General features: G+C 47.3%; 1 protein-coding gene across 2 annotated transcripts in view; it reads left to right on the top strand.

The window, feature by feature from the left end:
- LOC105467782 (epithelial membrane protein 2) overlaps positions 1-26,469 on the top strand; it is a 53,246-nt gene extending 26,777 nt beyond the window's left edge. For both annotated transcript variants that reach the window (XM_011717494.2, XM_011717495.3), the window contains exons 2-5: positions 7,174-7,306; positions 11,192-11,282; positions 16,735-16,881; positions 21,991-26,469. In XM_011717494.2, coding sequence (XP_011715796.2) covers positions 7,229-7,306; positions 11,192-11,282; positions 16,735-16,881; positions 21,991-22,178 — 504 coding nt within the window. In that variant the 5' untranslated portion in view covers positions 7,174-7,228 and the 3' untranslated portion in view covers positions 22,179-26,469. The remainder of the gene's footprint in view (positions 1-7,173; positions 7,307-11,191; positions 11,283-16,734; positions 16,882-21,990) is intronic.
- Positions 26,470-26,935: the final 466 nt, after the last annotated feature.

The raw sequence follows: 26,935 nt of genomic DNA, 5'->3' as shown, positions 1-26,935 counted from the left end.
AAGGAAAGACGGAAGAAAGAAAAGAAGGAAGGAAACTAGAAATGCTAGGGGAAAAGGAGTTTTTCAAGGAAAAGTGCAATCATAGTACACTATTTGGCTCTGTAGAGTACAATATTTATATAGCAATCATGTAAATGACAAATTATTGATCTAAATGTAGACTGTATTGAGGTGATGGAAGGAGGGGCAAATTATGGTGGAAAAGAGAAACCTTTCCTTGAGCAGGAAGTGAATAATTAAGTTAACCAGGAAATAGAAGTTCATGAATATTGTTTGGAAATATGGAGATGGGAAGTAGAGTAGAAACACCTGAAAAGATTAAAAGTGATTGCTTTGGCCAGGTGTGGTGGCTTATGCCTGTAATCTCAGCACTTTGGGAGACTGAGGCAGGAGGATCACCTGAGATAGGGAGTTCAAGACCAGCCTGACCAACATGGAGAAACCCCGTCTCTCTGAAAATACAGAATTAGGCAGGCGTGGTGGTGCATGCCTGTAATCCCAGCTACTCGGGAGGCCGAGGCATGAGAATCACTTGGACTCGGGAGGCAGAGGTTGTGGTGAGCTGAGATCGCTCCATTGCACTCCAGCCCGGGAAAAAAAACCAAAACTCCATCTTAAAAAAAAAAAAAAAAAAAGTGACTGCTTCCAGGTTGTAGGACAGGGGTATGACGGAAGACTGTTTTTTCACCATATGCCTTTTGGTTCTATTACCTTCTTTAAAAAATCATCATTTTATGTAGATCAAAACATTTTTAAAAGAGAAGTTCTGCAAATCATATGACTTTGATTTCTACATAGAAACTTGAACATTTCATCTAGTGCAGTCTCCTACCTTCAGGTGGGTAAATGCCAAAACTCAGGTGGCCTTTTGGAATGTGCTGCGTGGCCCCTGAACAAATTGAAGAAGGAAAAAAGCAGTTTGTATTCCACAGCGAAAGTTATGCTTCAAAGTGGCAGAGGCTTTTGGGGAACATCATTGACTCTTGAAAGATTGTCATGGGCCTTCTGAGGTGTCTCCCACTGAGACAGGGTGATTGGAATAGTAGCCAGGAGACCCTGGTCTAGTCCTGACCTTGTTCGTGCTTTGCTGTGAGATGGAGCAAGTATTGGCCCTCCTTGGTTTCTGTTAATGCCCCTGGACAATAGGGCTTTGAGTTTTCCAAGGGCCTTTATAGCTCTACATTTCTAGAACTGGACAATGATAGCAAATAGCTATCAGAGGGGGAGAGACAATAAACAACTGAACAAATAAGATGCTTTCAGACCATGCAAATCCTCCAAAGAAAATAAACTAAGGGGATGGGCTAAATTATGCTGGAGGGGGCATGGTTAATTTACATGGTATGCTCAGGGGCACTTTTCTGGGGAGGTGATGTTTGAATTAAGACCCAGACAATGCCAGAGAGCCAGCTGAGGGTGAAACGGAGAGACCGCTCCAGGGAACCGTGTTCCCGGAACCAAGACTAGTTCCCCTAAAGCAGCAGAGCACTGAAGCCTGCAGGCACAAGGGCGGGCATAGGGGTTGGGGTGTGATAGGGGAAGGAGATGGATCCGTATTTACTATTACACTTTTCAAAGGGAAAATAACTTTTTGTGAATGGCAAGGATTAATTCTGATGCCACCTTGGACTTAGTGGACCAGCCTTCATCCGACACACAGCCCCGGGAGCTGTTTGTTCTTTCCTATCATCAGAGAGGGCAGGATGCAACATGGGTGTATGTGGTGGCAAGGAGATAGCACCACTTGGAAAATCCCTAGGGAAGCTGGTCTCTAGGGACCAAAATTATATTTCTGGGGAGCAACTTATGTCAGGAGTCAAAGACATAACATCAAGGCTTCCCCACCCACTCACGTAAGTGCTTAAGAGTTGGTCCAATGCTTGGTCGGGCACGGTGACTCACACCTGTAATCCTAGCGCTCTGGGCCGCCAAGACTGGTGGATCACCTGAGGTTAAGAGTTCGAGACCAGCCTGGCCAACATAGTGAAACCCTGTCTCTACTAACAATACAAAAATTAGGTGGACATGGTGGTGCACTCCTGTAATCCCGGCTACTCAGGAGGCCGAGGCAGGAGAATCGCTTGAACCCAGGAGGTGGAGGTTGCAGTGAGCCGATATCACGCCACTGTACTCCAGCCTGGGTGACAGAGCGAGACGCCATCTCAAAAAAAAAAAAAAGGTTTCGATACCCTCTGAAGACCCTGTGAAGATCAGGGCTGACACAGTATGGACAATGTCCAGTATACATGGCAGTAAATTAAATTGTTTAAATTACAAGTAAAATAAATGCACATACTCTTTGATTCAACGCCTTCACTACTAGGAATCTATCTTTAAATATATTAATGCAAGGTGTGCAAAGAAATAAGTGGAAGGATGCTCGTTGGCAGTGCCGTATGGAGCAGCAGAAAGTCTGGGAGCAACCTAAATGGCTACCAATAGGAAACTAGTTAAGTAAATTGTGGTGTAGCCGCACAATGGAACACCAGGCAGCCATTCAAGGAATGAGGTGTATTCGTAGGCAAGGGAAAGAATGTTCTCTGAGGGGTATTATTAGAAAAGCTAGGTTGGAGGTTGGGGCTTAGACTTGTGGCCAAGGGAGTTTGCTGGAACTCCCAACTCCACGCTTCTGTCCCCTACTAGCCCTCGGCCTGTCCAGCCAAAGAAAGTTGACTGGGGCGCGGTGAGAGCAGCCATGCCCAGGAGGCGGTGCAGTCGAGGGCAAAGCACTGCACCGGGGCCTGAATAAATGCGCTCCACCAATCCAGAAAGCGAACAGTGGCGCTTCCTCCAATCAGGTGTGAAGGGATGAGTGAGGGGCGGGACAAGAGGGCGGGACAAGAGGCCGGGAGTGTTACTCTGGTACAGCTCCCGCCACACGGAAACGTGGAGTGAAGGATAAGTGTTCTCCCAGTAAATACCTCTGGAAGGAGGCACAGGAAACTGAGAAGCGTGGTTCCCCCTAAGAGGGCAGTGGCTGACTGGCGTCGGGAATGGTGGTGCAGAAGGGAGACTTATTTTGGTATAGAGTTGCAGGAGTAAAGAGTTATTTTTATTCCCTCTTAAACATTCGGGGGATTTCCGCTACTTGTGAATAACTTCCTCCAAAGCCTCGGGTGAAGTCACCAGCAATGTCCTGGGTTCACAAGTCCTAAAATTGAGCTACCCCATTTTGATTTTTACTGGAGATCTGAATTCCAGATGTCATAGGAGACGTTTACTTCTCTGTTATTTTTCAGAGTGCCTGGTGGTTCAAACCAACCTCTAGCCGCCATTTCTCTTACACTGTACTCGAAACCTTACTTGACTTCTCATTAAAACGTATCCCTTTCTCTGTAGAAGCTTGTTCCTGATGTCTGAAATGTCCAATTGAAACCATTCCCAGAGCTTAAAGCAGTACCTCCCAGACATCAGCATTTGACAACCACCCTGAGGATTTCTGCTGACACTGAGGACCACCTGTCCTTTTACTTACATAACATTTTCCCTGAATTGTTCACTTTTAAAGCTTTAATAACTTGGTTTTAAAATACTTTATATCACTACTATAAGTGGTGTTTATTCCTTATAAAAAGAACTTTACAAATAAATACAATAAACTCAAAATGATGTTATTAAATTCTAGCTACAAATACGTTCTAACCAAAGATCTGCTTTCTCTTTTTGTTAAAAAGAAATTAGCAAGTATTGGAGACTGACTAGCACCAAACTGGGTCTTTTCCTTGGTGAACTCAGAAGGATTAGAATGGAGACTTTTTCACTATGTGGTTCAGTGTTGCTTAATGCCCTATCAATGCACTATCCAAAACCATGCCTTGTAACATTTTAATTCCATCCTTTGGGAAAGAATGGGTTAAAATCATTTTTTTCTAGAAAGTTTTAGTTACATGTCCATATGCATTTGTGTCATCTGAGCTGAACAGCATATGAAGCCATTATCACCGTGGAGTTAATGGCCCTGGTGAAGTTGGCATTTGGGCATTCCTGCTGATGTTAAAGTAACAGGGCATTCAGCATGGTACATGAGCCCTTTTTCCCCCCAGGGTCAGAAATGCATCTATTTAAAAGAAAAAAAAGGAATGCATCATTTTGGAGGCAGCAGCATATGATGGCAGCTAAGAATGATGCAGGCCTAAACAAAGGGGAATTTGTCCTTTTTGAAAGAATTAGAAGAATCTCTAAGCTGGTTCGTTGGGTCTTTCTAATTGTTGATGCACAGACTCACAGCCACGACCTCTCAGACTGAGTTCTACAGCCATACAGCTCCTGGCTCATTGTTAATGCATCCTAGGTCTCAAGGAGTGGACCCTGTATGAGCCCAGGAGCCTTGTTCCATTCCGTGAGGGGATAATGGGGGTGAGAATGAGCATGGTTGGAGAGGAGAGCTGGCAGTGAAAAGGTGGAGGGTTTGTGCAGTCAGTGCATGTCCACTAGAGGAGGGGGAATAGTTGGTACCAGAAAAACGCCTTTTAAAATGATCCTGTTTTGGGCTGGGGATGGTGGTTCACGTCTGTAATCCCAGCGCTTTGGGAGACCAAGGCGGGCAGATCACCTGAGGTGGAGGGTTTGAGACCAGCCTGGCCAACATGGTGAAACTCCGTCTCTACTAAAATACAAAATAAGCCTGGTGTAGTAGCACATGCCTGTAGTCCCAGCTGCTGAGGAGGCTGAAGCAGGAGAATCACTTGAACCCGGGAGGCAGAGGTTGCAGTGAGCCAAGATTGTGCCACTGCACTCCAGCCTGGGCAACAAAGCAAGACTCTGTCTCAAAACCAAAACAAAAAAAGTCCTATTTCAGAAATATCAGTGAATGCTTAAACTCGGAGTGAAAGTTTCATGAGAGATAGGATCTTTACAATATCTCAAAATACCTTCCCATATATGCCACAATATGGATGACTACTCAGGAGACTGAGGCAGGAGACTCACTTGAACCTGGGAGGTGGAGGTTGCAGTGAGCCGAGATCACGCCACTGTACTCCAGCCTGGGCGACAGAGTGAGACTCTGTCTCAAAAAAAAAAAAAGAAAGAAAAAAAGAAAAGAAAGAAAAGAAAAGAAAGAAAATGTCCTTGTTTTTCAGAAACACACACTAAAGCACTTAGTTATATGGTTTAGGCAACTTACTCTCAAGTAGTTCAGAAAGAGAGAGAGAGACAGTGTGTGTGTGCGTGTATGTGTGTGCATTAATCCATTTAAAACTGGGGCTACAATTTCATCCCAGTGAACAGTGAACAAAAGGTCTGATTTGCACAGTACTTCAAAACATGAAACTACAAATTAATTTTTTTCCAAAAAATTTAGTAACTGTCTGGTCACAAATTATTGGAATAAAAGAAGAATGAACCAAGTGTTGATATTAGGAGGTTGCATCTTCCAACCAGATCATTTGATGTGACATCTTCTCTTGACATTTGAGTTTTGTTGACCAAGATGATGGTTATACTCAAAGATTTTATCAATTTTCCCCAGTGTGACTTTTAATTGTTTCATAGTTAAAGCATTCTTTTGAATGCTTTTTCCTCATTTATTGGGAACTTGTCCAGCTCAGACAAGTCCTCATGTATTCATGCCCCAGTGGCTTTTCTTCTGATCTCTCATGACATTTTCGTCAACTTTGGACAGGTGTAGCTCTGTTGTAACACTTGCAGTTTCACTTTGCAGTTACTTCCTTTGTATATCATTCAAACTGTCCTGCCAAAGTAAAGCATTACCCTGAAATCTCAGTGGTTTAACATTCAGAGGCTTATTAATTCCCCAGTCATGATATCTGTCCAAGATGTGAGGCTTCAACCTACTATGGCTGCACCATCCCCAGCTACTTCCTTAGGGAGAGGGAGCATGGAAAACTCATACCTGCTCTCCTCTGCATCAGCCTGAAAATGGTCATGTCATGCAGTTCTGGCCCATTGGTTAGAATTAGTCATGAGTACCTGCTCTCCTCTTCATCAGCCTGGAAATGGCCATGCCATGCAGTTCTGGCCTATTAGTCACGAGTTCCCCCCCTAGCTGCAAGGGAGTCCAGGAAATGTAGTCTTCCTGTGTGATCAGAGAGGGAAAAATTAAATGTATTTTTTTGGGGTCCAGTGTTGTTCAAATGGGAATATATATTAAGAAGAATGGTTTCTGAGTGGATATTTATTTTATTTTATTTTTATTTTTTTGAGATGGGGTCTTGCTGTGTCACCCAGGCTAGTGTGCAGTGGTGAGATCATGGTTTATTGCAGCCTCCACCCCCTGGGCTCAAGCAATCCTTCTGCCTTAGTTTACCAAGTAGCTGGGGCCACAGGCACATGCCACAACACTAGGCTAGTTTTTCAAATGTTTTGTAGAGATGGAGTTTTGCTCTGTTGCCCAAGCTGATCTCAAACTCCTGGGCTTAATTAACATCCTCTTGCCTTGGCCTCCCGAAGTGGTGAGATTACAGGCATAAGCCACCATGCCCAGCTGGGTATTAATTTTATAAATAATCAGATCATTAGGAAATATTTCTGTATTGTGATAACTTTTTCTTTATTATGAAGCAGGGGCTCTGATCAGGAATCCTGAATGAGCTTCTGGGCGTGGGGAATCAGGAACAGCATCTTAGCACACACAAAGCCACTCCTTCTGCTGAAGAGGTGTGATGCTTTTCTGAATTAGGGATTCTAATGAGTCCTCACCCTCCTCCTCCACAAGGAATATTTGTCATCTGAATGCAATAGCAGACAGCCCCTCTTATGCCAGACTTTTGTCCAGTAAAGTCTCCAGGCGAGTAAAGATGGGGAGCCACTGTTTTTGCTTTTCCAAGACCCTATGAAATGTTGCCTTTTCTTTTTAAGAGACAGAGCCTTGCTTTGTTGCCCAGGCTGGAGTGCAGTGGTGCAATTATGGCTCACTGCATCCTCAGCCTCCTAGGCTCAAGCAATCTTCCTGCCTCAGCCTCCTAAGTAGCTGGGCCTGCAGGTATGACTATGAGGCCCAGCTAATTTTCTTTTATTGTTTTTAGAGACAGTGGCTACTATGTTTCCCCAGCTGGTCTCAATCTCCTGGGCCCAAGCTATCTTCCTGCCTTCTCCCAAAGTTCCAGGATTATGGGCATGAGCCACCACACCCAGCTAAAAGGTGTTTATTTTTTATTGTAATTTTGTTTTGTCATTGACAGATTTTGAATTTCTCTTTCTTAACCCCTTCAGCACATCCCGCTCTGGGCTTTAAACGTGACCCCTCGCCTCGCCCTGCCCTGTGAAAATGTTGGTGCTTCTTGCTTTCATCATCGCCTTCCACATCACCTCTGCAGCCTTGCTGTTCATTGCCACCATCGACAACGTAAGTTTCCTTTCCTTCCACTCACGCAGAACCCCGGGTCCTGGAGTCAATAGAAGTGGGTTATGTTGGTCTATTTTCATGCTGCTAATAAAGGCATACCAGAGACTGGGTAATTTATAAAGAAAATGAGGTCTAATGGACTCACAATTCCATGTGTCTGGGGAGGCCTCTGCAGAAGGCAAAGGAGGAGCAAAGACACGTCTTACATGGCGGCAGGCAAGAGAGCGTGTGCAGGGCAACTGCCCTTTATAAATCCATCAGATCTTGTGAGACCCATTCACTACCACAAGAACAGTACGGGAAAAACTCGACCCCATGATTCAGTTACCTCCCAGCGGGTCCCTGCCATGACATGGGGGAATTATGGGAACTACAATTCGAGATTTGGGTGGGGACACAGCCAAACCATATCACAGGTTGAGAACCCTGCCAAGGTTCTCAATGTTGAACCTGCGAAGGTTCAACCATAGTTTGGGGTTGTCCTCCCTGCGAAGGCACACCCATCTTCTGACCCAAGGGCTAAGGACTCTTGGCCTGAATGTGAAGGTTCAGGCCGTCCCATGTTCAGGTTTTGGGGGCATGTCCTGGCAGGCAGGGATATTTGTCCTCCCATCCCTGATTCCTTCATAGAGCTGGGCTCTAGGAAGCCCTTTGAGGATGTTGTGTGACTTCAGCTTTCCTCTAGATCAGAGTTCTCAACCTTGCCACTATTGTCATTTTGGGCTGGATAATCCTTTGTTATGGGGGCCTCCCTGTGCATTGTAGGAAGTTCAGCAATATGTCTTGCCTTACCCGCTAGATGCAGTAGCACCCCCACCCCTGGTTATGACAATCCAAAATATCGTCAGACATTGTCAAATGTCCCATGGATAACAAAATCACCCTCTGTTGAGGACCACTGCCCTAGATCTTCCAGGTGACCTATCCCAGGTGGCCTCTGCCCCCAACTCCTGACACCTCCTTATCAACCAGGGTCCCTTGTTGCTAGCCCACCCGGCCATGTCCTCCCCAGCAGAGCTCATGCATGGAACTTTCCAGACTCTACCTATGCCCCTATGAAAAATTTAACGTTTTCCTTTAGTATCCAGCTTGCAGCCATGTGGCAGGAATGTATTGGATAAATAACCTCTTGGCATAGATTAATATCCCCCCAAGCAGGGAGTGACATTAGGGAAGCTTCTTAACAGAGCTTCTCTCTGGCTTATACACCGATCCAAAGACCTGGCGTCCATCCTGCTCATTTTAGACTGCAGAGATAATTAAAGGGCAGAAACATTGCTCAGAAAGCCAAGAAGTACACCATACGAGTGGCCACCAACTCTGTCTACATATACGGCTCCTGTTGAATCATCATGACAATAATAACATAAACGATAACACCTGTCACTTAGCGATCAGTATGGCCCTTTTATGCATGTCATCTCATGTGATCTCCACCCCAACTGTACTAGGTAGGGCACCAACCTCTCCTTGCACTGGGTTACAGGTGAAGGAGCTGAGCCTCAGGGCCATTCGGGCACTTGGCAGAGTTTACAGTGCAGTAAGCAGCAGAGCCAGGATTTGAGCCATTCCAGAGGCTCCTGGTCCTGGATCCTGTCAGGGGAGATGAGCACAGTAATCGCATTTGGGTTCTGGAGCTTCTTGCTGAGCTGCTGTGAGTGGCCTGGGTAGGGACCACATTGATGCTATGGAGTATAGCAGTGGTCCCCAACCTTTTTGGCACCAGGGACTTGTTTCATGGAAGACAATTTTTCCACAGATTGGGGAGGGGGCATTGCAGGGGGATGGTTTCAGAATGATTGAAGTGCATTACATTTATTACGTACTTTATTATTATTACATTGTAATATATAATGGAGTAATTATATAACTCGTCATAATGGAATCAGTGGGAGCCCTGAGCTTGTTTTTCTGGACTAGACGGTCCCATCTGGGGGTGATGGGAGACAATGACAGATCATCAGGCATTAGAGTCTCATAAGGAGCGTGCGGCCTAGATCCCTGGCATGCACCGTTCACAATAAGGTTGACCCTCCTATAAGAATCTAATGTCCCTGGTGACCTAACAGGAGGCAGAGCTCAGGCAGTAGTGTGAGCGATGGGGAGCAGCTATAAATACAGATGAAGCTTCCTTCACTGGCTGCTCACCTCCTACTGCATGGCCTGGTTCCTAACAGGCCACAGACAGGTACCAGTCTGTGGCCCATGGGTTGGGGAACCCTGGATTATAGTATTTGGACCCACCATTCCAGGAGCCACTGTGAAATCAATGGGACCGAATGTTCTTTTAGAATCTTTTTTCTATTTCTTCCCATCTAGTCCTTTGGGATCCAGAAAAGGCCCCAGACTTAGTGAAAAGGATACACAGACATTGGGGCAGGAAACCATCAGCCTTAGTGAACCGTATCTAGCACCCCCAGGGCGTGTATATTATCGTGGCACATACTGAGAAGACGCAGATGGACTCTTTGTCCATCAGTGAGTCGAAGGTATTCATTACGCATTTGGAATTGTGCTTGGCAACTGGAAAGTAGAAGGAAGGCCATCTTGGGCAGTAGGTGAAGGACAGCAGCCACCAAAGCACAGAGGGAAATGAATGCTTTGGGCTGAAGACAGGAGAATCTTGTCTGGTCATCCCATCCATTGCAGTGTTTGTTTGTTTGTGACAGGGTCTCTCTCTGTCACCCAGGCTGGAGTGTAGTGTTGCGATCATGGCTCACTGCAGCCTCTACTGCCCAGGCTCAAGCGATCCTCCCACCTCCGGCTCCTGAGTAGCTGGGACTACAGTCATGCACCACCACGCCTGACTAATTTTTTTGTATTTTTTTGTAGAGATGAGTTGCCCCGGCTGGTCTCAAACTCCTGGGCTCAAGCAATCCTCCCACCTCGGCCTCCCAAAGTGCTGAAATTACAGGCATGAGCCACCGTGCCCAGCCCTGTCTGCTAATATTTCCACCAACTCAGCCTTATCTTTTCTCCCATACTCTCTGAGGGCCTGGACCACCTCTTATCCTCTGGGAGACAGTAGCAGGGCATCACCTGGAGCCGGTTAGAAATGTAGAATCCCGGCCGGGCGTGGTGGCTCATGCCTGTAATTCCAGCACTTTGGGAGGCCGAGGCAGCTGGATCATCTGAGGTCAGGAGTTTGAGACCAGCCTGACCAACATGGCGAAACTCTGTGTCTACTAAAACTACAAAATTAGCCAGGTGTGGTGGTGCATGCCCCTAAATCCCAGCTACTCAGGAGGCTGAGGCAGGAGAATCACTCGAACTCAGTATGGGAAGGCTGCAGTGAGCTGAGATCATGTACTGCACTCCAGCCTGGGCAACAAGAGTGAAACTCCATCTCAAAAAAAACAAAAAAAGAAGAAAAAAAAAGAAATATAGAATCCTGGCTGGGCACAGTGGCTCATGTTTGTAATCCCAGCACTGTGGGAGGCTGAGGTGGGTGGATCACCTGAGGTCAGGAGTTCAAGACTAGCCTGGCAACACGGTAAACCCTGACTCTACAAAATATACAGAAATTAGTCAGGCATGGTGATATGCACCTGTAGTCCCAGATACTCAGGAAGCTGAGGTGGGAGGATTGCTAGAGCCCAAGAGATGGAGGCTGCAGTGAGCCAAGACTGTGCCACTGCCCTCCAGCCTGGGCGACGGAGCAAGACCCTGTCTCAAAAAAATAAATAAATAAGAAAGAAATGCAGAACCCCAGGCCCCACCCCAGACCTCCTGAGTCAGTCTGCGTTAGAATAAGCTCCCTAGGAATTCTCAAATGCACTGCAGTTTGCGAATCCCAGAAGCCCCCCATGCCTCGTGCCTAGTTAGGAGTCGGTGTTTGCATCATTAACAGACAGCCTTTCTCTCTGTTTCCATTTTGTGTTACAGGCCTGGTGGGTAGGAGATGAGTTTTTTGCAGATGTCTGGAGAATATGTACCAACAACACGAATTGTACAGTAATCAATGACAGCTTTCAAGGTGAGTGTGAAGGAAGGAAGCTGACTGAGAAGCACTGAGGGAGGAAAGAACGTTCAGGAGTGAGGCTTTCGGGTTCCCTGACTCCGCACCCGCTCCTCCACTCGCTGCATACTCCGGTGGGCCTGGCCGCGTTTGCTCAGTATGTGTTGGAGTGGAGGACACCAGAAGCTGGAGATGTCAGGGGTGTGGAGAGGCCGGAGGCTGGAGGGAGACCAACTCCAGCTGAGTTTGGACCTCATGCCTTCTCTTCTCTGTCACTTGGCACAGCCAAGTTTCCCTTCCTCATCTTTTCTCCAGCTTCAGCTCTCATCTAGAATTTTCTCTTCCCTTCTTTTTTATCCAAGACTTGCCTCTGAATGGTCTCAGAGACCATGATTTATGCTGCAGTCACTTTTCCCCGTCCAGCAGTAAGAAATCCGAGATCTGGCCGGGCACAGTAGCTCATGCCAGTAATCCCAGCACTTTGGGAGACAGAGGCAGATGGATCACTTGAGATCAGGAATTTGAGACCAGCCTGGTCAATATGGCAAAACCCTGTCTCTACTAAAAATACAAAAATTAGCTGGGCGTGGTGGTGCACACCTATAATCCCACCTACTGAGGAGGCCGAAGCAAGAGAATTGCTTGAACGAAGGAGGCGGAGGTTGCGTTTTCTGAGCCGAGATCACGCCACTGCACTCCACCCTGGGTGACAGAGTGAGACCCTGTCTCAAAAACAAGCAAACAGAACTCTGAGATCTGGCTTCCGTTCCTAGACAAGCTGTGTAGCCTCGCATTGGGCAGGCCAATTTCAACATCCTCAGCTGTAGAATAGAAGTAATAACGATGCCCTTGCTGTGCCCACCTCTTCAATAAGCTAAAATATATGAAAAGGCTTTGAAATACAGAAAATCCCATTCAAAAACACGCTGACCACTGTTTTTCATTATGAAGTGAACAGTTCTGTTTTTCTTCATAGAACCGATGGAATAGATACTTTGGGATCCCAGTTGCCTGATAAAATACAGTATACCCGGTTAAATTGGAGATTTCAGATAAATAATAAGTACTTTTTTTTAGTATGACTATGCCCCAAATGTTAATATAACATGGTTATATTTAGCATAGCATAAGTATGCTAAAAATTATTGGTTTTGTTGGGGGGGAGGGTTTAGTTTTTAGTTTTTTGTTTGTTTGTTTTTTGAGACAGGGTCTCACTCTGTCACCCAGGCTGGAGTGCAGTGGTGTGATCACAGCTCACTGCAGCCTTGACCTCCTGGGCTCAAGTGATCTTCCCATCTCAGCCTCTCAGATAGCTGGGACTACAGGCAGTCACCACCATGCCCAGCTAATTTTTATAATTTTTGTAGAGATGGAGTTTCACCATGTTGCCCAGGCTGGTCTCAAACTCGTGGGCTCAAGAGATCTGCCTGCCTCAGCCTAAAGGAGGAGGACGAGCCACCATGCCTCGCCTAAAAATTGTTAGTTGTCTATTGGATATTCATTTACTGGGCATCCTGCCTTTGTGTTTGTTTTGGTTTGTTTGCCAAATCTGACAATCCTGTTAGGGAGCAAAGGAGTGTACTCCCTGGGTCCCAGATTCTCACCATACTCAATCACAATATCCACATTCATCATAAAAGCAGCAAAAATACCAGTAGAAGGCACCACTTACTTAACTGTGAGGCATGGGTCTCAGTCCTTTACATAGGTGATCTCATAGCCCCATCAGGCAGGGACCATAGGCCCCATTTTAAGATGGGGAAACTGAGGCACAGAGCAGTTAAGTTACCCAAGGCCACATAGCCAGGAGCGAATGATGGCGGCAGGATTCCAGTCTCGATGTGACCAACTCTAAAGCCGGTGCCCTTAACCTCGGAACACCATCGGTGCTCCCTTCCATCTCATCTGTTATTCTGTCACTCTAACCTCTGGCCCTGGGAACAGCCCTCCTTCCCTGTGCTCTGCAAGCGCCAGCTGTCGCCAGTGTGCAAGGCCAGCTGGGAGGGCTTGCTGTGCACTGTGGCTGTTTTTCCGCATCCTCCACGTGGGATTATTCACTTAGTTTTCTTTAAAACGGGTTGGCGAACCACTGGCCAAATGCAGTCCAAGGCCTGTTTTTGTTTGGCCTGGGAGCTAAGAACAGTTTTTACATTTTTAAAAGTTGTTTACACACGCACACACACACACGCACACACACACCCCTAAAAACAAAAAGAACATTTGACAAGAGACCATATGGTTCACAAAACCGAAAATATTCACTCTCTGTCCCTCTCCTGAAGTTTGCCAATTTTTTTTTTACTTTAAAAAGTTTACTTTTAAAGTAGCCCACTTTTCTGTACATAAATCTACTGTATTTATTTATTTAGTAGAGGCAGGGTCTTGCTATGTTGCCCAGGCTGGTTTTTCATGCCTGGCTTCGAGTGATCCTCCCACCTTGGCCTCCCAAAGTGCTGGGATTTATAGGCATGAGCCACTGCACTCGCCCATAAATCTATTTTATTTTATTTTTTGAATCAGGGTCTCGCTCTCTCACCCTGGCTGGAGTGCAGTGGTGCAATTACGGCTCACTGTAACCTCTGCCCCCCACGTTCCAGTGATCCTCCCACCTCAGCCTCCCCAGTACACGAGTGTGTGCCACCACACCTGGCTAATTTTTGTATTTTCTGTAGAAACAGGGTTTCACCATGTTGCCCATGCTGGTCTTGAACTCCTGAGCTGAAGCGCTTCTCCCGCTTCACCCGCTTCGGCCTCCCAAACCATAAGTCTATGTTAAAGAGAAGTGATAAACTAGTCTCACTTGCCATAAAAGAAGAGAAGCTTTCCGAAAATACTAGATCGGAAGCCCGGTGATGTTATGAAAGTCTGGCCAGACACACTTCCCTCCTGAGGCCTCTGAGCCTGTTTCTGGCCCTTTTCATGTTAAAACACAACCCCAAACACCCAGATATTAGTGGGTGTTTTTACAGCGCAAAAGCAGCTGGTGAAGAACTCCTTCTTGAGGTCCTTAGAGAAATCTATTTATTTATTTTTATTTATTTATTTTTTAGAGACACAGTCTTGCTCTGTCACCCAGGTTGGAATGCAGTGGTGCAATCTCGGCTCGCTGCAGCCCCCGCCTTCTGGGTTCAAGCCATCCTCCTACCTCCATCTCCCGAGTAGCTGGGATTACAGGTGTGTGCCACCACGCCCAGCTAATTTTTGTATTTTTAATAGAGACAGGGTTTTGCCATGTTGGACAGGCTGGTCTCAAACTCCTGACCTCAGGTGATCCACCCGCCTCTGCCTCCCAAAGTGCTGGGATTACAGGCTGAGTCACCGCGCCCGGCCCTTAGAGGAATTTAAACTGAGCAAAGTAAGCATCCCTCTCATTCAGTGAATTTTCGTTGTTTCCCGTCCTCATTGGGTTCCACATGCACTCATCTTAGGGGCTGCCTTGTGGGCACATCCTGCACCCCCTCCCAGCTTTGAGAAACCCTGTTCTAGGAACATGAATTCATCCTTTCCCCCAAAGGCATGTTTTCCCCATTTGCCCCATCGTGGGTCACTTGTTGCTGAAAATTCAAATTCCTGGTGCCCACTCCAGGGCAATGGTAGCAGAATCTCCAGGGGGAGAGGCCTAAGAATCTGCATTTTTAATAAACAATCCCAGGTGATCCCTGGGATTGGGCAGATTTGGGAAGTGCTGCTCTAAGCCAGAGGGTCACCACTTGGGCCCCACACTGGAATTCCCTCGGTGGCTTTATGAAGCCCTCATGCCTGGTCTCAATGCCCGACATTCTGATTTATTTCATCTCAGTAGAGCCTGCTGGGTTTTTCGTTTTTGTTTTTGTTTTTTAATGGAGTTATAATTTACAAACAAGGTGCAGGCTTCTTAAGGGCTCAGTTTGGTGGGTTTTGACAATTGTATAAACACCCATGTAACCACCATCCAAAAGAAGACAGAGAACATTCCCAGCTCTCCAGAAAGTTCCTCGGGCCCCCGTCCACACAGTTGCCACCACTTTCTGCCCTGAAGGCAACCACTTCTGACTTCTGTCACTGGAACTCACTTCCACCTGTTCCTGGGCCTCGTAGGAACGGGGTCATGTGGTGTGTGTCATAGAGGGGGAGCCGGTCTGACTTCTTTTGCTCCCCGTGAGGAATTGGGGGAGAGGCTAGATGCTCTCCAAGTAACCATGATGTGTAGCCAGAATGGATTAAATCCACAGCTCTAGACGTTTCGTTAAGTACTTAAAAATTATGTTCACTCTAGTGAGTTTTTGGGCAAAACTGCAAAATTTTAGGAAAAAAAAGAGAAAAGGAAGGTGTGCCTTAGGTTTGCTGTGCAGCATGGACACTGTCCCCTCACCTTATCTTTTGGCCTCATCCTGGTGGTTAACATTCAGCATTCAGCTCTTATACAGGACTCCCACCTTGCCTGCACCCTCTAAACGCCCTTACGTAGACGAGTTTACTCTCCCTTCCCAGCCCGATGAGGGAGGAGCTATTAGTATCCCCATTTTAGAGTTCAAGACCAGCGTGAGCAACATAGTGAGACTCCATCCCTACAAAACTTTTTTAAAAATTAGCCAGACATGCCTATAGTCCCAGCTACACAGGAGACTGAGGCAGGAGGATCACTTGAGCCCAAGAGTTCAAGGCTGCAGTGAGCTATGGTTGTGCCACTGCACTCCAGCCTGGATGTCAGAGTGAGACCCTGTCTCAAAAAAAAAAAATGTATCCCCATTTTACAGGTGAGGAAACTGAGGCCCACGAAGGTGGCTGTAACCCACGTGCAGGACGCCTTCCTTACGCCACATAGCTTTCTACGCATAGCTTCACTGTGACCTGCCCGCATGTGACACCCTCCACCCTAGACCTCCCTTCTCCACTGAAACTTCTCTGTACTGAGCCCCAAACCTTGACACCCCAGTCTCTGTTAAGGCTGACCTGAAAAGAAAGGAGCTCTCCTTCTCCTTGTAAGTAGTGACTGTGAAGATCAGCCTCCGATACCTGCAGGCTACTATGGGGTCCACAGAGCACTTCACAAGGTCACGGTCCCGTGAGCCCCGAGTCCACAAGAATCCCTCTCTAAAATGTAGACCCCCAAGGCCCCATCCTGACTTGTTGAATCAGAATCTACCACGTTGGAACGTGGGATTTGTACTTCAAAAGAATCCCCTGTTCATGAGCCAAGCATTTGGGAGCTGTGACCCAGACCGGGAAGAATGCAGAGCAAGTGGTTCTTGCCTCGTCTTCCAGATAAGGGTGCTGAGGATTGTCCGGTCAAATGGACACTGGAGGTGAAGGGCAGGGGGTCTGGAAGACTCCTTGGCTGCCCTTGTGCTCGGACCGTGTAGACGACAGCCTGAACCCCTGCCTGTTTGCCTCCTGTCACCCCTACTCTGGAGCTGCCGCAGTTACCGTGCACCCCGCAGTGCCGGCTGGCCAATGTCCTCAGTCCTGCGCCCCCACCCTTTTCCCGCAGAGTACTCCACGCTGCAGGCGATCCAGGCCACGATGATCCTCTCCACCATTCTCTGCTGCATCGCCTTCTTCATCTTCGTGCTCCAGCTCTTCCGCCTGAAGCAGGGAGAGAGGTTTGTCCTGACCTCCATCATCCAGCTAATGGCATGTAAGTAAATCGACGGGCTTCCCTAACAAGTGGCTTCCTGGAATAAGCACTCCCTTCCCAGCCGCCAGGAGGGAAGCCAGGAGGAGGGAGGATTTGGAAAGGAGAAATTGGCAGCCGTGCGGTGCTGTGTGCATGTGTGTGTGTGTGTGTGTGTGTGTGTGTGTGCGCGCACACATGCTGTACCACAGTGGGACATTTTATAGTCGGGAGTTTGGATTGAGTTGGGAGTCCAGGGAAGGCGTCCTGGAGACATGAAGCCAGAGGATCTGGAGGGTGAGTAGGAGTTGCTGTTGACAGTGTTCTGTCTCAGTACGGAGAGGAGGGAACAGTGTCCTGGGTAGAGGGAACAGCATGATGGAAGCCCTGCGATGGGAGGGACAGAGAGCTGCCCAGTGGGGCTGGAGTGCAGTGGGAAATGAGCCAGCAGGGCAGGCAGGGCCATGCTCCATGGATTCTTGCAGGCCATAGAAAGGGTTTGGGGTGTTTGTTCTAAGCTGGTGGGAAGCCATCAACAAGTTTCAAGGCTGGTGGGTGACAGATGTGCCCACATTGCGCCAGGCCTGTGCTGGCTGCAGGGGCTCAAGAGATGAACAAGGCACAGCCTCAGTCCTGGAGAAACTTGGAGGAAGCAGAGGTCTCAGAGCATTTTTTTTCTACTTAGGAATTTTAGCAAGGCTGAAGTCAGATCAGAAGTCAGAAGCCACGTCATGATCGTTTGTCGCTTCTCAGTGACGATTTAAAGCTTTCTGATGACAAAATGCGGAAGTCCCTTCTAGGGTGCTTTCCGGTCAGGAGTTAACGAGTGGCTTGATGAAGGCAAGAAATCCGGGTGTCAGAGCCAGCTTAGGCTGCCTGGACCTAATCACCCTAACTACCACCTCCTTCCAGCCCTCCACCTCCCCAGCTAGGTTCAAGTCCAAACCTGCCATACCCTCAGGATGACCCTGAAACGTGTCATCAGTGCAGTGACAACTTGTTCTAGTTTGCCTGGGACCATCCTCTGTTTTAAAACTAAAAGTCCTGACCAGGTGCAGGAACACTTTGGGAGGCCCATGCAGGAGGATTGCTTGAGCCCAGGAGTTCAAGAACAGCCTGGGCAACATAGTGAGACCTCATCTATACAAAAAAAAAAAAAAAAAAATTAGCCAAGCATGGCGGAGCACACCTATAGTCCCAGCTACTCGGGAGGCTGGAGTGGGAGATCATTTGGGCCTGAGAGGTGAAGGCTGCCGTGAGCTGTGGGGTGCTGTACCACTTGTATTAGTCCATTCTCACGCTGCTAATAAAGACATACCTGGCCGGGCGCGGTGGCTCAAGCCTGTAATCCCAGCACTTTGGGAGGCCGAGACGGGCGGATCACGAGGTCAGGAGATCGAGAGACCATCCTGGCTAACACGGTGAAACCCCGTCTCTACTAAAAAATACAAAAAACTAGCCGGGTGAGGTGGCGGGCACCTGTAGTCCCAGCTACTAGGGAGGCTGAGGCAGGAGAATGGCGTAAACCCGGGAGGCAGAGCTTGCAGTGAGCTGAGATCCGGCCACTGCACTCCAGCCTGGGTGACAGAGCGAGACTCCGTCTCAAAAAAAAAAAAAACCAAACAAACAAAAATAAATAAATAAATAAAGACATACCTGAGACTGGGTAATCTGTAAAGGAAAGAGACTTAATGGACTTACAGTTCCACATGGCTGGGAAGGCCTCACAGTCATAGTGGAAGACAAGGGAGAACAAAAGGGCTTACATGGCGGCGGGAAAGAGAGCGTGTGCGGGGGAACTCCCATTTGTAAAACCATCATATCTCGCAAGACTTACTACCACGAGAACAGTATGGGGGAACCGCCCCCTTGATTCAGTGACCTCCACCGGCCCCGCCCTTGACACGTGGGGATTATTACAATTCAAGGTCAGATTTGGGTGGGGACCAGCCCAGCCAAACCATAGCACCACTGCACTCCAGCCTGAGGGACAGAGTGAGACTCTGTCTTGAAAAAATTATAAAATAAAATAAAATACAACATAAAATAAAAACACTGAAAGTTCCACATCCTAGGAAACCCCAGGCCAGGGCAAAGTAGGGTGGTTGGTCACACTCAGCGTCCCCTCCCCTTGGGGCACTTTCACTGGATAGCCAGATACCATGCCTTCTAGGCAGAGAATGGAAGTGTTTTCAAGTGCAAAAGACTCCAGATGGTCACTTGATCTTGAGAACCCCCCAAATCCACCCCAATCCTTCCAGGGACCTTTCTAAAGTGCAGACTCCCAAGGCTCCAGCCTGCCCTCTTGAATCAGAATCTGCTGGGTTAGAACCTGGGGACTTGTACTCCTGTCCCTGAGCCAAGCGTTGGAGAGCAATGAGCCAGAACAAATGAGGCCTAAAGGGGGAATGCGACCTTCCCAAGGACCCAAGGCGAGGTAGTGAGGAGGTGTCTGTTCCCCCTCCTTTACTGTCTCTGTATCTGCCAGTTAGAGGCGTGGACCCCCACCCTCCCCGACCCCATTAAAGGCAATTGAATCCCGTCATTCAACTTGGGGTGGGGGGGCTTGGGTGGTTACTCTGTTGCCCAGGCTGAAGTACGGTGGTGTGATCATGGCTCACTGTAGCCTCAGCCTCCATGGCTCAGGCAATGCTCCCACCTCAGCCTCCCGAATAGCCGGGACTACAGACATGCGCCATTATGCCTGGCTAATTTCTATACTTCTCATAGAGATGGAGTTTCACCTTGTTGCCCAGGCTGGTCTGGCAGTCCGCCAGTGTCAGCCTATCCAAATGCCGGGATTCCGACCATGAGCCACTGCGCCCAGCTTCTGAAGTTTATGTTCCGTTATTGTCTCTGTTTGTCTGTTGATCTGTAAAGCCACTTAGTCAAAACTGATTACCCTAATGTATATATTTAGGAATTTTATATATAAATTTTCATATATATGAAAATTCCCCCATATTTTTAATATGAAACTCACACGTCTTCCTATTTTCCTTCCATAGCATCCCCTTCTCCCCAATTTCTTTGGCCATTTTCTGGTCCAAAGACCTGGCCCTCCCTGTTCTGCTTCAAACTGCAGAGTGTTTAGATGCCATATCAGGCAGACGCAAGCGGCAGATACCCTTACTCATGTGAGAGATGGGATTCTGGGGGTAGCTTGCAAGAATCAAAGGAAAAGCTGAAAATCCAGGTCTTGGAAAGAAGATCCAGGCACCAGCCACTGACAGGCAGCGGCTTCAGGGAGATGCCGTCAGAATCAAGGAAGCCTAACAGGGTCACTGTTTAGATTCAGGTTTCCAGGAGTGAGAGTCTGATTGGCAGAGATTGCGTGCTTGGCCCCGGGCTAGAGACTATCTAGGCATCTTGAAGGACAGTCCCACCAAAACTGCCTGGCCAGGAGGGGGATAGGTCCCCCAAGGAAAACCACAGCACTTAACCTCATCTTAGCTCTAATGTCTGTAAGTATTGGGACAGCAAGTATTTCTTTTTTTATTTTTTGAGATAGGATTTTGCTCTGTCACCCAAGCTGGAGTGCAGTGGTGTGACCTTGGCTCTCTGCAACCTCTGCCTCCCGGGTTCAGGCGATTCTCGTGCCTCAGCCTCCTGAGTAGCTGGGACTACAAGGTGTACACCAACACACTGAGCTAATTTTTGTATTTTTAGTAGAGATGAGGTTTTGCTCTGTTCGCCAGGCTGGTCTTGAACTCCTGGGCTCAAGTGATCGGCCCGCCTTAACCTCCCAAAGTGCTGGGATTACAGGCATGATCCACCACACCCGGCCAAGGACCACAAGTATTACAGTTAGGGTGCTTTTGGCCTTATGTAAGAGGAAATCAATTAACTGTGTCTTCAGTCGCAAAGATAGTTACTATTTTTACGTAAAAAGTACTCTGGAGGTAGAAAAGGCTCTAGAGCTGATTTGGCAGCGTCAGCGTCAAGCACTTCCACTCATTCATTCCATCCTTCTATTCTGTCATTTTTAGTGTTGGTGTTGACCTTTTCATGGCTCCAAAAAGGCTGTTGCAACTCCAGACATTTCATCCTGCCCCTACAATATCTAAAGCAGTCAGCAAGAGAAAGTGGAGCAACTTAAAAAAGCTTTCTCCTCCCTCATCTCTCTCTTTTCAGGCTGTTGCATTTTTCTTTTTTTTCTTTTTTTTTTTTTGAGAGGAAGTTTTAGCTCTTGTTATCCAGGCTGGAGTGCAATGGCGCGATCTTGGCTCACTGCAACCTCCACCTCCTGAATTCAAGCGATTCTCCTGCCTCAGCCTCCCTAGTAGCTGAGATTACAGGCGCCTGCCACTACGCCTGGCTAATTTTTTGTATTTTTAGTAGAGACGAGGTTTCACCGTGTTGGCCAGGCTGGTCTCGAACTCCTGACCTCAGGTGATCCACCTGCCTTGGCCTTGCAAAGTGCTGGGATTACAGGAGTGAGTCACAGTGCCTGGCCCAGGTAGTCATATTTTTCAGTGAAGGTTTTCTGTGGTCAGGACTGGTACACATACTGACCCATCGACTGTAACAAGTAAACAGGAACCAGATTGCCAAGAAGAAGGCCTGGCAAACTATGGCTCATAGGTCAAATCTGGCCTGCCATGTGTTTTTGTAAATAAAATTTTATTGTAACACCACCATTATCATTCATTTTTGTATCTTCTATGGGTGTTGTCATGCAACTGTGGCGGACTTGTGTGACTATGGCCCACAGAAAACCTAAACTGCTTCCTGTCTACGGGACACATCTGTTCACGCTCTGGGTTGGTGATGTGGCTGCCCAAACAAAACTGGGTTTAGTTAGCAAGAATGGGAAGCAAAATAGCTACAGGGTAGGTGACAATATCCTTCCACAAAACATCAGTTGTAATTTTTCCAATAGACTAAAATAAATACCTGTTAATAACAAGAGCTTAAGGCTGGCCGCGGTGGCTCACGTCTGTAATCCCAGCACTTTGAGAGGCCAAGGCAGGCGGATTGCTTGAACTCAGGAGTTCAAGACCAGCCTGGGTGACATGACAAAATCCTGTCTCTTCAACAAAATAATAATAAACAAAGAGTAAAAGCTGAAGTTTGTACCCAGGGTGCGCTGTGGTCCATGATTTATTCAAAATTCACCTTTCTTCCTGACAGGTCTGTGTGTCATGATTGCGGCCTCCATTTATACAGACAGGCGTGAAGATATTCACGAGAAAAACATGCAATTCTATTACATGACCAAAGGCGGCAGCTACGGCTACTCCTACATCCTGGCGTGGGTGGCGTTCGCCTGCACCTTCGTCAGCGGCATGATGTACCTGATACTGAGGAAGCGCAAATAGAGCCCGGAGCTGGGTTGCTTTCACTGCCGTACAGAATCCACATTCAGATAACCATTTTGTATATAATCATTATTTTTTTGAGGTTTTTCTAGCAAACGTATTGTTTCCTTTAAAAGCCAAAAAGAAAAAAAAAAAAAGAAAAAAGAAAAAAAATCCAAAAGAGAGAAGAGTTTTTGCATTCTTGAGATCAGAGAATAGACTATGAAGGCTGGTATTCAGAACTCCTGCCCACTCAAAAGTCTCAGCAAGACACAAGCAAAAATCCAGCAATGCTCAAATCCAAAAGCGCTCGACCGGACATTTCTTAACTGTGGGGCTGTGATGGGAGGAGACGAGAGCCTGGGAAAGCCGGGTCTCTGGAGATGCGCTTCCTATAGGTTTCAGCCGGCCCAAGCCCCGCCCGAATCTCTCTGCTAGTGGTGGGTGGAAGAGGGTGAAGTGCGGTATAGAAGAATGACAGCTTCCTGAGAGGTTTAGGCCGAGTTCCAAGTGAGAAGCAGGTGTAGCCCCTGGCATTCCGTCTGTATCCAAACCAGAGCTCAAACAACCCTCTGGCATAGGGGCAGGTCAGAAAAAGTCTCACCTCAATTTGCCAACAGTGTCACCTGCTTGCCTTAGGAATGGTGATCCTTCACCTGTGTGCCAGATTTAGACTCACCTTCAGGCAAGACCTGCAGCGCACCCCCCTCACCCCAGATCCACAGAATCGGAGTCTTCAAGGGATGGGGCTGGGGAATCTGCATTTCTAACACGCTCCCTGGGCAACGCTTCAGATGCGTTGGAGTTGGGGACCATAGTCCCTGGGCCAGGTGAGCAGAACTGCCTCAAAAATGCTAGGATGTCATCATGTGGAGATGGGGAGGTGAATGTAACCCCCACAGCAGGCCAAAACCTTGGCCTCCATTGCCACAGCTGTCTACATCTAGGGCCCCCAAACCCCATTCCTGGGCCATGTGAACTCATAGACACCTTCAGGGAGTGGGGTGCAGCCTCCTTCCTATCCTATCCCAGAAGGCCTCTCCCTTCTTGTCCAGCCCTTTATGCTACACCTGGCTGGCCTCTCACCCCTATTTCTAGAGCCTCAGAGGACCCACCCACCATTCATTCATTCATTCATTCATTCATTCATTCATTCATTCATCAACATAAATCATGACTTGCATGCGTGTGCCAGGCACAGGGGATACCCTCTCAAAACAATGTCCTCTTAGGGCTCATGGCCTAGTGGAGAAGATAGATTAAAACTTAATTAGAAAAACTGGCTATGTGCAGTGGCTCACCGTTGTAATCCCAGTACTTTGGGAGGCCAAGGCGGGTAGATCACCTGAGGTCAGGAGTTCGAGACCAGCCTGGCCAAAATGGTGAAACCCCGTCTCTACTAAAAATACAAAAATGAGCTGGGCATGGTGATTCGCACCTGTAATCCCAGCTATCAGGAGGCGGAGGCAGGAGAATCACTTGAACCAGGAGGCAGAGGTTGCAGTGAGCCAAGATTGTGCCACTGCACTCCAGCCTAGGCAACAGAGCGAGACTCCATCTCAAAAAAAGAAACTAATTACACACTGTGATGGAGGCTGCAAAGAACGCCACTAAGAATTCAAAATCATCTGGGTGCAGTGGCTCACGCCTGTAATCCCAGCACTTTGGAAGGCTGAGGCAGGTGGATCACGAAGTCAGGAGTTTAAGACTAGCCTGGCCAACATAGTGAAACCCTGTCTCTACTAAAAATACAACAAAATTAGCCAGGCATGGTGGCAGGCGCCTGTAATACCAGCTACTTGGGAGGTTGAGGCAAGGAGAATCACTTGAACCCGGGAGGTGGAGGTTGCAGTGAGCCGAGATTGCACCGCTGCACTCCAACCCAGGCGACAGTCTGAGACTGTCTCAAAAAATACATATAAAATAAAATAATTCAAAATCGAGACCTGTGACATGGGAGGGAATCTGCTTTATGCGTGCCTATTTTTAAATGCTCCTGGAGGCATTTAGGCATTTGGATCAGTCTAAATATAGCTCCATTCAGTTCGTGCAGATGACATTTATTGGACAGTACCTGTCTGTAACACCCAGAAAACATGTCTGTGGAGAGGCCCATGGTCCCAACAGTAAATGTGGTGAGAGGGTCCCATAGAGCCAGAGTTTTCAAGCTTTAGGGGTTCCCATGCCACTTGGGACAGGCTGATTCAGCGGGTCTGGGTGAATGTTTTGAAGGTGATTTTAAGACTGTGGTGAGAAATAGGGCTTTTAGGGGCTCGTCCTTCAGGATCAAAGCCTGATGTGCCTTGTGGCAATGCAGGCCACCCAGGAACCATCCCAGGAGAGAAGCTGTTTGCACCTCATTGTTTTTTTCTGCTTAAGTTGGAGCAGGATGCTGGGGGCTGTCCTGGGAGGGGGTGTGGGACCTTGTGCTATTTAAATACTTGTGCACTTGACCTTCTGCTGAGTGGAGTGATGATTTGCCACCAGCTCAGTTCCAGTGGAGCTGAAGACACGTCTGGCTTGAGTAGTTTTAGGGCCACCATGGATATCTCTTCAATGCAAGATTGGCTCTTTGCATCTACTCTTTCATTCATTTGTTTTTGACAGATAGTATTAAATGTTTATCATGTTCCAGGCACTGTGTGAGGCTCTGAAAATACAGGGGTGAGCAAATTCAGATATCTCCCCTGCCCTCATGAAGTTTGGACTCTGAGATACGACCCCCTCCCTATGGAGAAGCCGCCAATGCAGTACGGGGTGGCCTGGGGCCAGAGACAGGACAAATGTCACCTCCTGCCTCCATGAGATACTATCACTGATCATATCGTGGGCAAGAATGTGGTTTACACCCCTAGGATTAACAGGATGCTACCCAGGCTCATAGAGGAAGTTGAATCTTAAGTTCCCTTGAAACTTTCTACCTTGGTGGCTTTCCTATAATTTTCTTCTTTTTTTTTTTTTTTCCGCTGAATTTCGCTCTTGTTGCCTAGGCTCGAGTGGTGCAATGGCACCATCTTGGCTCACTGCAACCTCTGCCTCCTGGGTTCAAGTGATTCTCCTGCCTCAGCCTCCTGAGTAGCTGGGATTACAGGCGCACGCCACCACGCCCAGCTAATTTTTGTATTTTTAGTAGAGATGGGGTTTCTCCGTGTTGGTCAGGCTGGTCTTGAACTCCCGACCTCAGGTGATCCACCGTCTCAGCCTTCCAAAGTGCTGGGATTACAGGCGTGAGCCACTGTGCCCAGCCATCTATAATTTTCTGGTAGTCACACTGGCAACAAAACACCTTAGAACCAGAGATCAACCCCCTCCAAGCAATACGTGAATTCCCTTCACAAGAAACGTCAGGGCTACGTGAGTATCTGTGTCAATTGAATGCAGTCTGAAATGACCCTGTGGATTTTCCTGGCTGGTTGCCACTACTGTACAACATTCAGTGCCCACACCCACCTGTGCCATTAAGGTTTTTTGAGACATGAGAGATGCCTCTTCCCTGCTGTGTGACACGGATTTGGGAAGTTGGAAAGAAATGACAACATCAGGGAGAAAACATCCAAGCTTCTCACCTGTAGGTAGAATCTGCCGCCACTTGGTGCTTATTACCAGTTATTCAAGAACAATAACAACAACAAAATTAGTCGACATCCAAGAAGCAAATATTAGGACCAAAGATAGCATCAACTGTATTTGAAGGAACCGTAGTTTGCGCATTTTATGACATTTTTATAAAGTACTGTAATTCTTTCATTGAGGGGCGATGTGATGGAGACTAACTCATTTTGTTATTTGCATTAAAATTATTTTGGGTCTCTGTTCAAATGAGTTTGGAGAATGCTTGACTTGTTGGTCTGTGTGAATGTGTATACATATACCTGAATACAGGAACATCAGACCTCCTCACTCCCACACACTCTGCTATAGTTTGCGTGCTTTTGTGCACACCCCTCATGAACAGGCTGGTGCTCTAGGATGCTCTGTGTTCACTGATGATGAAGAAACCGAGAACTCCAAGCCTGTTTGTAAACACACTAAACACAGTGGCCTAGATAGAAGCTGTATCATAGTTTAAAATCTGCCTTACGGGATATTACTAAACTCGCTAATAGTTAAAAGGTTACTTACAATAGAGCAAGTTGGCCAATTTTGTGGTGTTGGGGAAATGTTAGGGCAAGGCCTAGAGGTTCATTTGGAATCTTGGTTTGTGATTTTAGGGTAGTTAGGAACTTCCTACTTAATGTACCTTTAAAATAGTCTATTTTCTATGTTTTGTATAATCTGAAACTGTACATGGAAAATAAAGTTTAAAACCAGATTGCCCAGAGCAAGACTCTAATGTTCCCAACGATGATGACCTCTAGGGGAGAATGCTGCCGTTTTGAGGGGCAGGGGGTCAGTCGATTTCTCATCAAGATAATAATGTATGGTTTTTACAGTGAGCAATTGATAAATGGACAATTTATCACTGGACAGTCTCCCTCTGCTTCTTTAATGGAGCCAGCTTTGCAGCCCTGCAACCTGTGTAGTTGCACACAGTTCCATGCATCCAAGGCCCCCATGCTTGGGAGAATGATCTGCTCGTGCCATTTTAAATTATTTTATATATATCTCTTGTAGAGACAAAGTCTCGCTATGTTGCCTATGCTGGTCTAGAACTCCTGGCCTCAAGCGATCCTCCTGCCTTGGCCTCCCAAAGTGCTGGGATTGCAGATGTGAGCCACTCACTGTGTCTGGCATCAAGTAGAACATTCTTACAAGAAATAAATATTTCATAGTCATGG

The sequence above is a fragment of the Macaca nemestrina genome, chromosome 18 (genome assembly GCF_043159975.1).
Source record: "Macaca nemestrina isolate mMacNem1 chromosome 18, mMacNem.hap1, whole genome shotgun sequence".
Classification (NCBI taxonomy): Eukaryota; Metazoa; Chordata; class Mammalia; order Primates; family Cercopithecidae; genus Macaca; species Macaca nemestrina.
The sequence above is the reverse complement of the archived record's forward strand: the minus strand, read 5'-3'. Positions and strand labels throughout refer to the sequence as shown.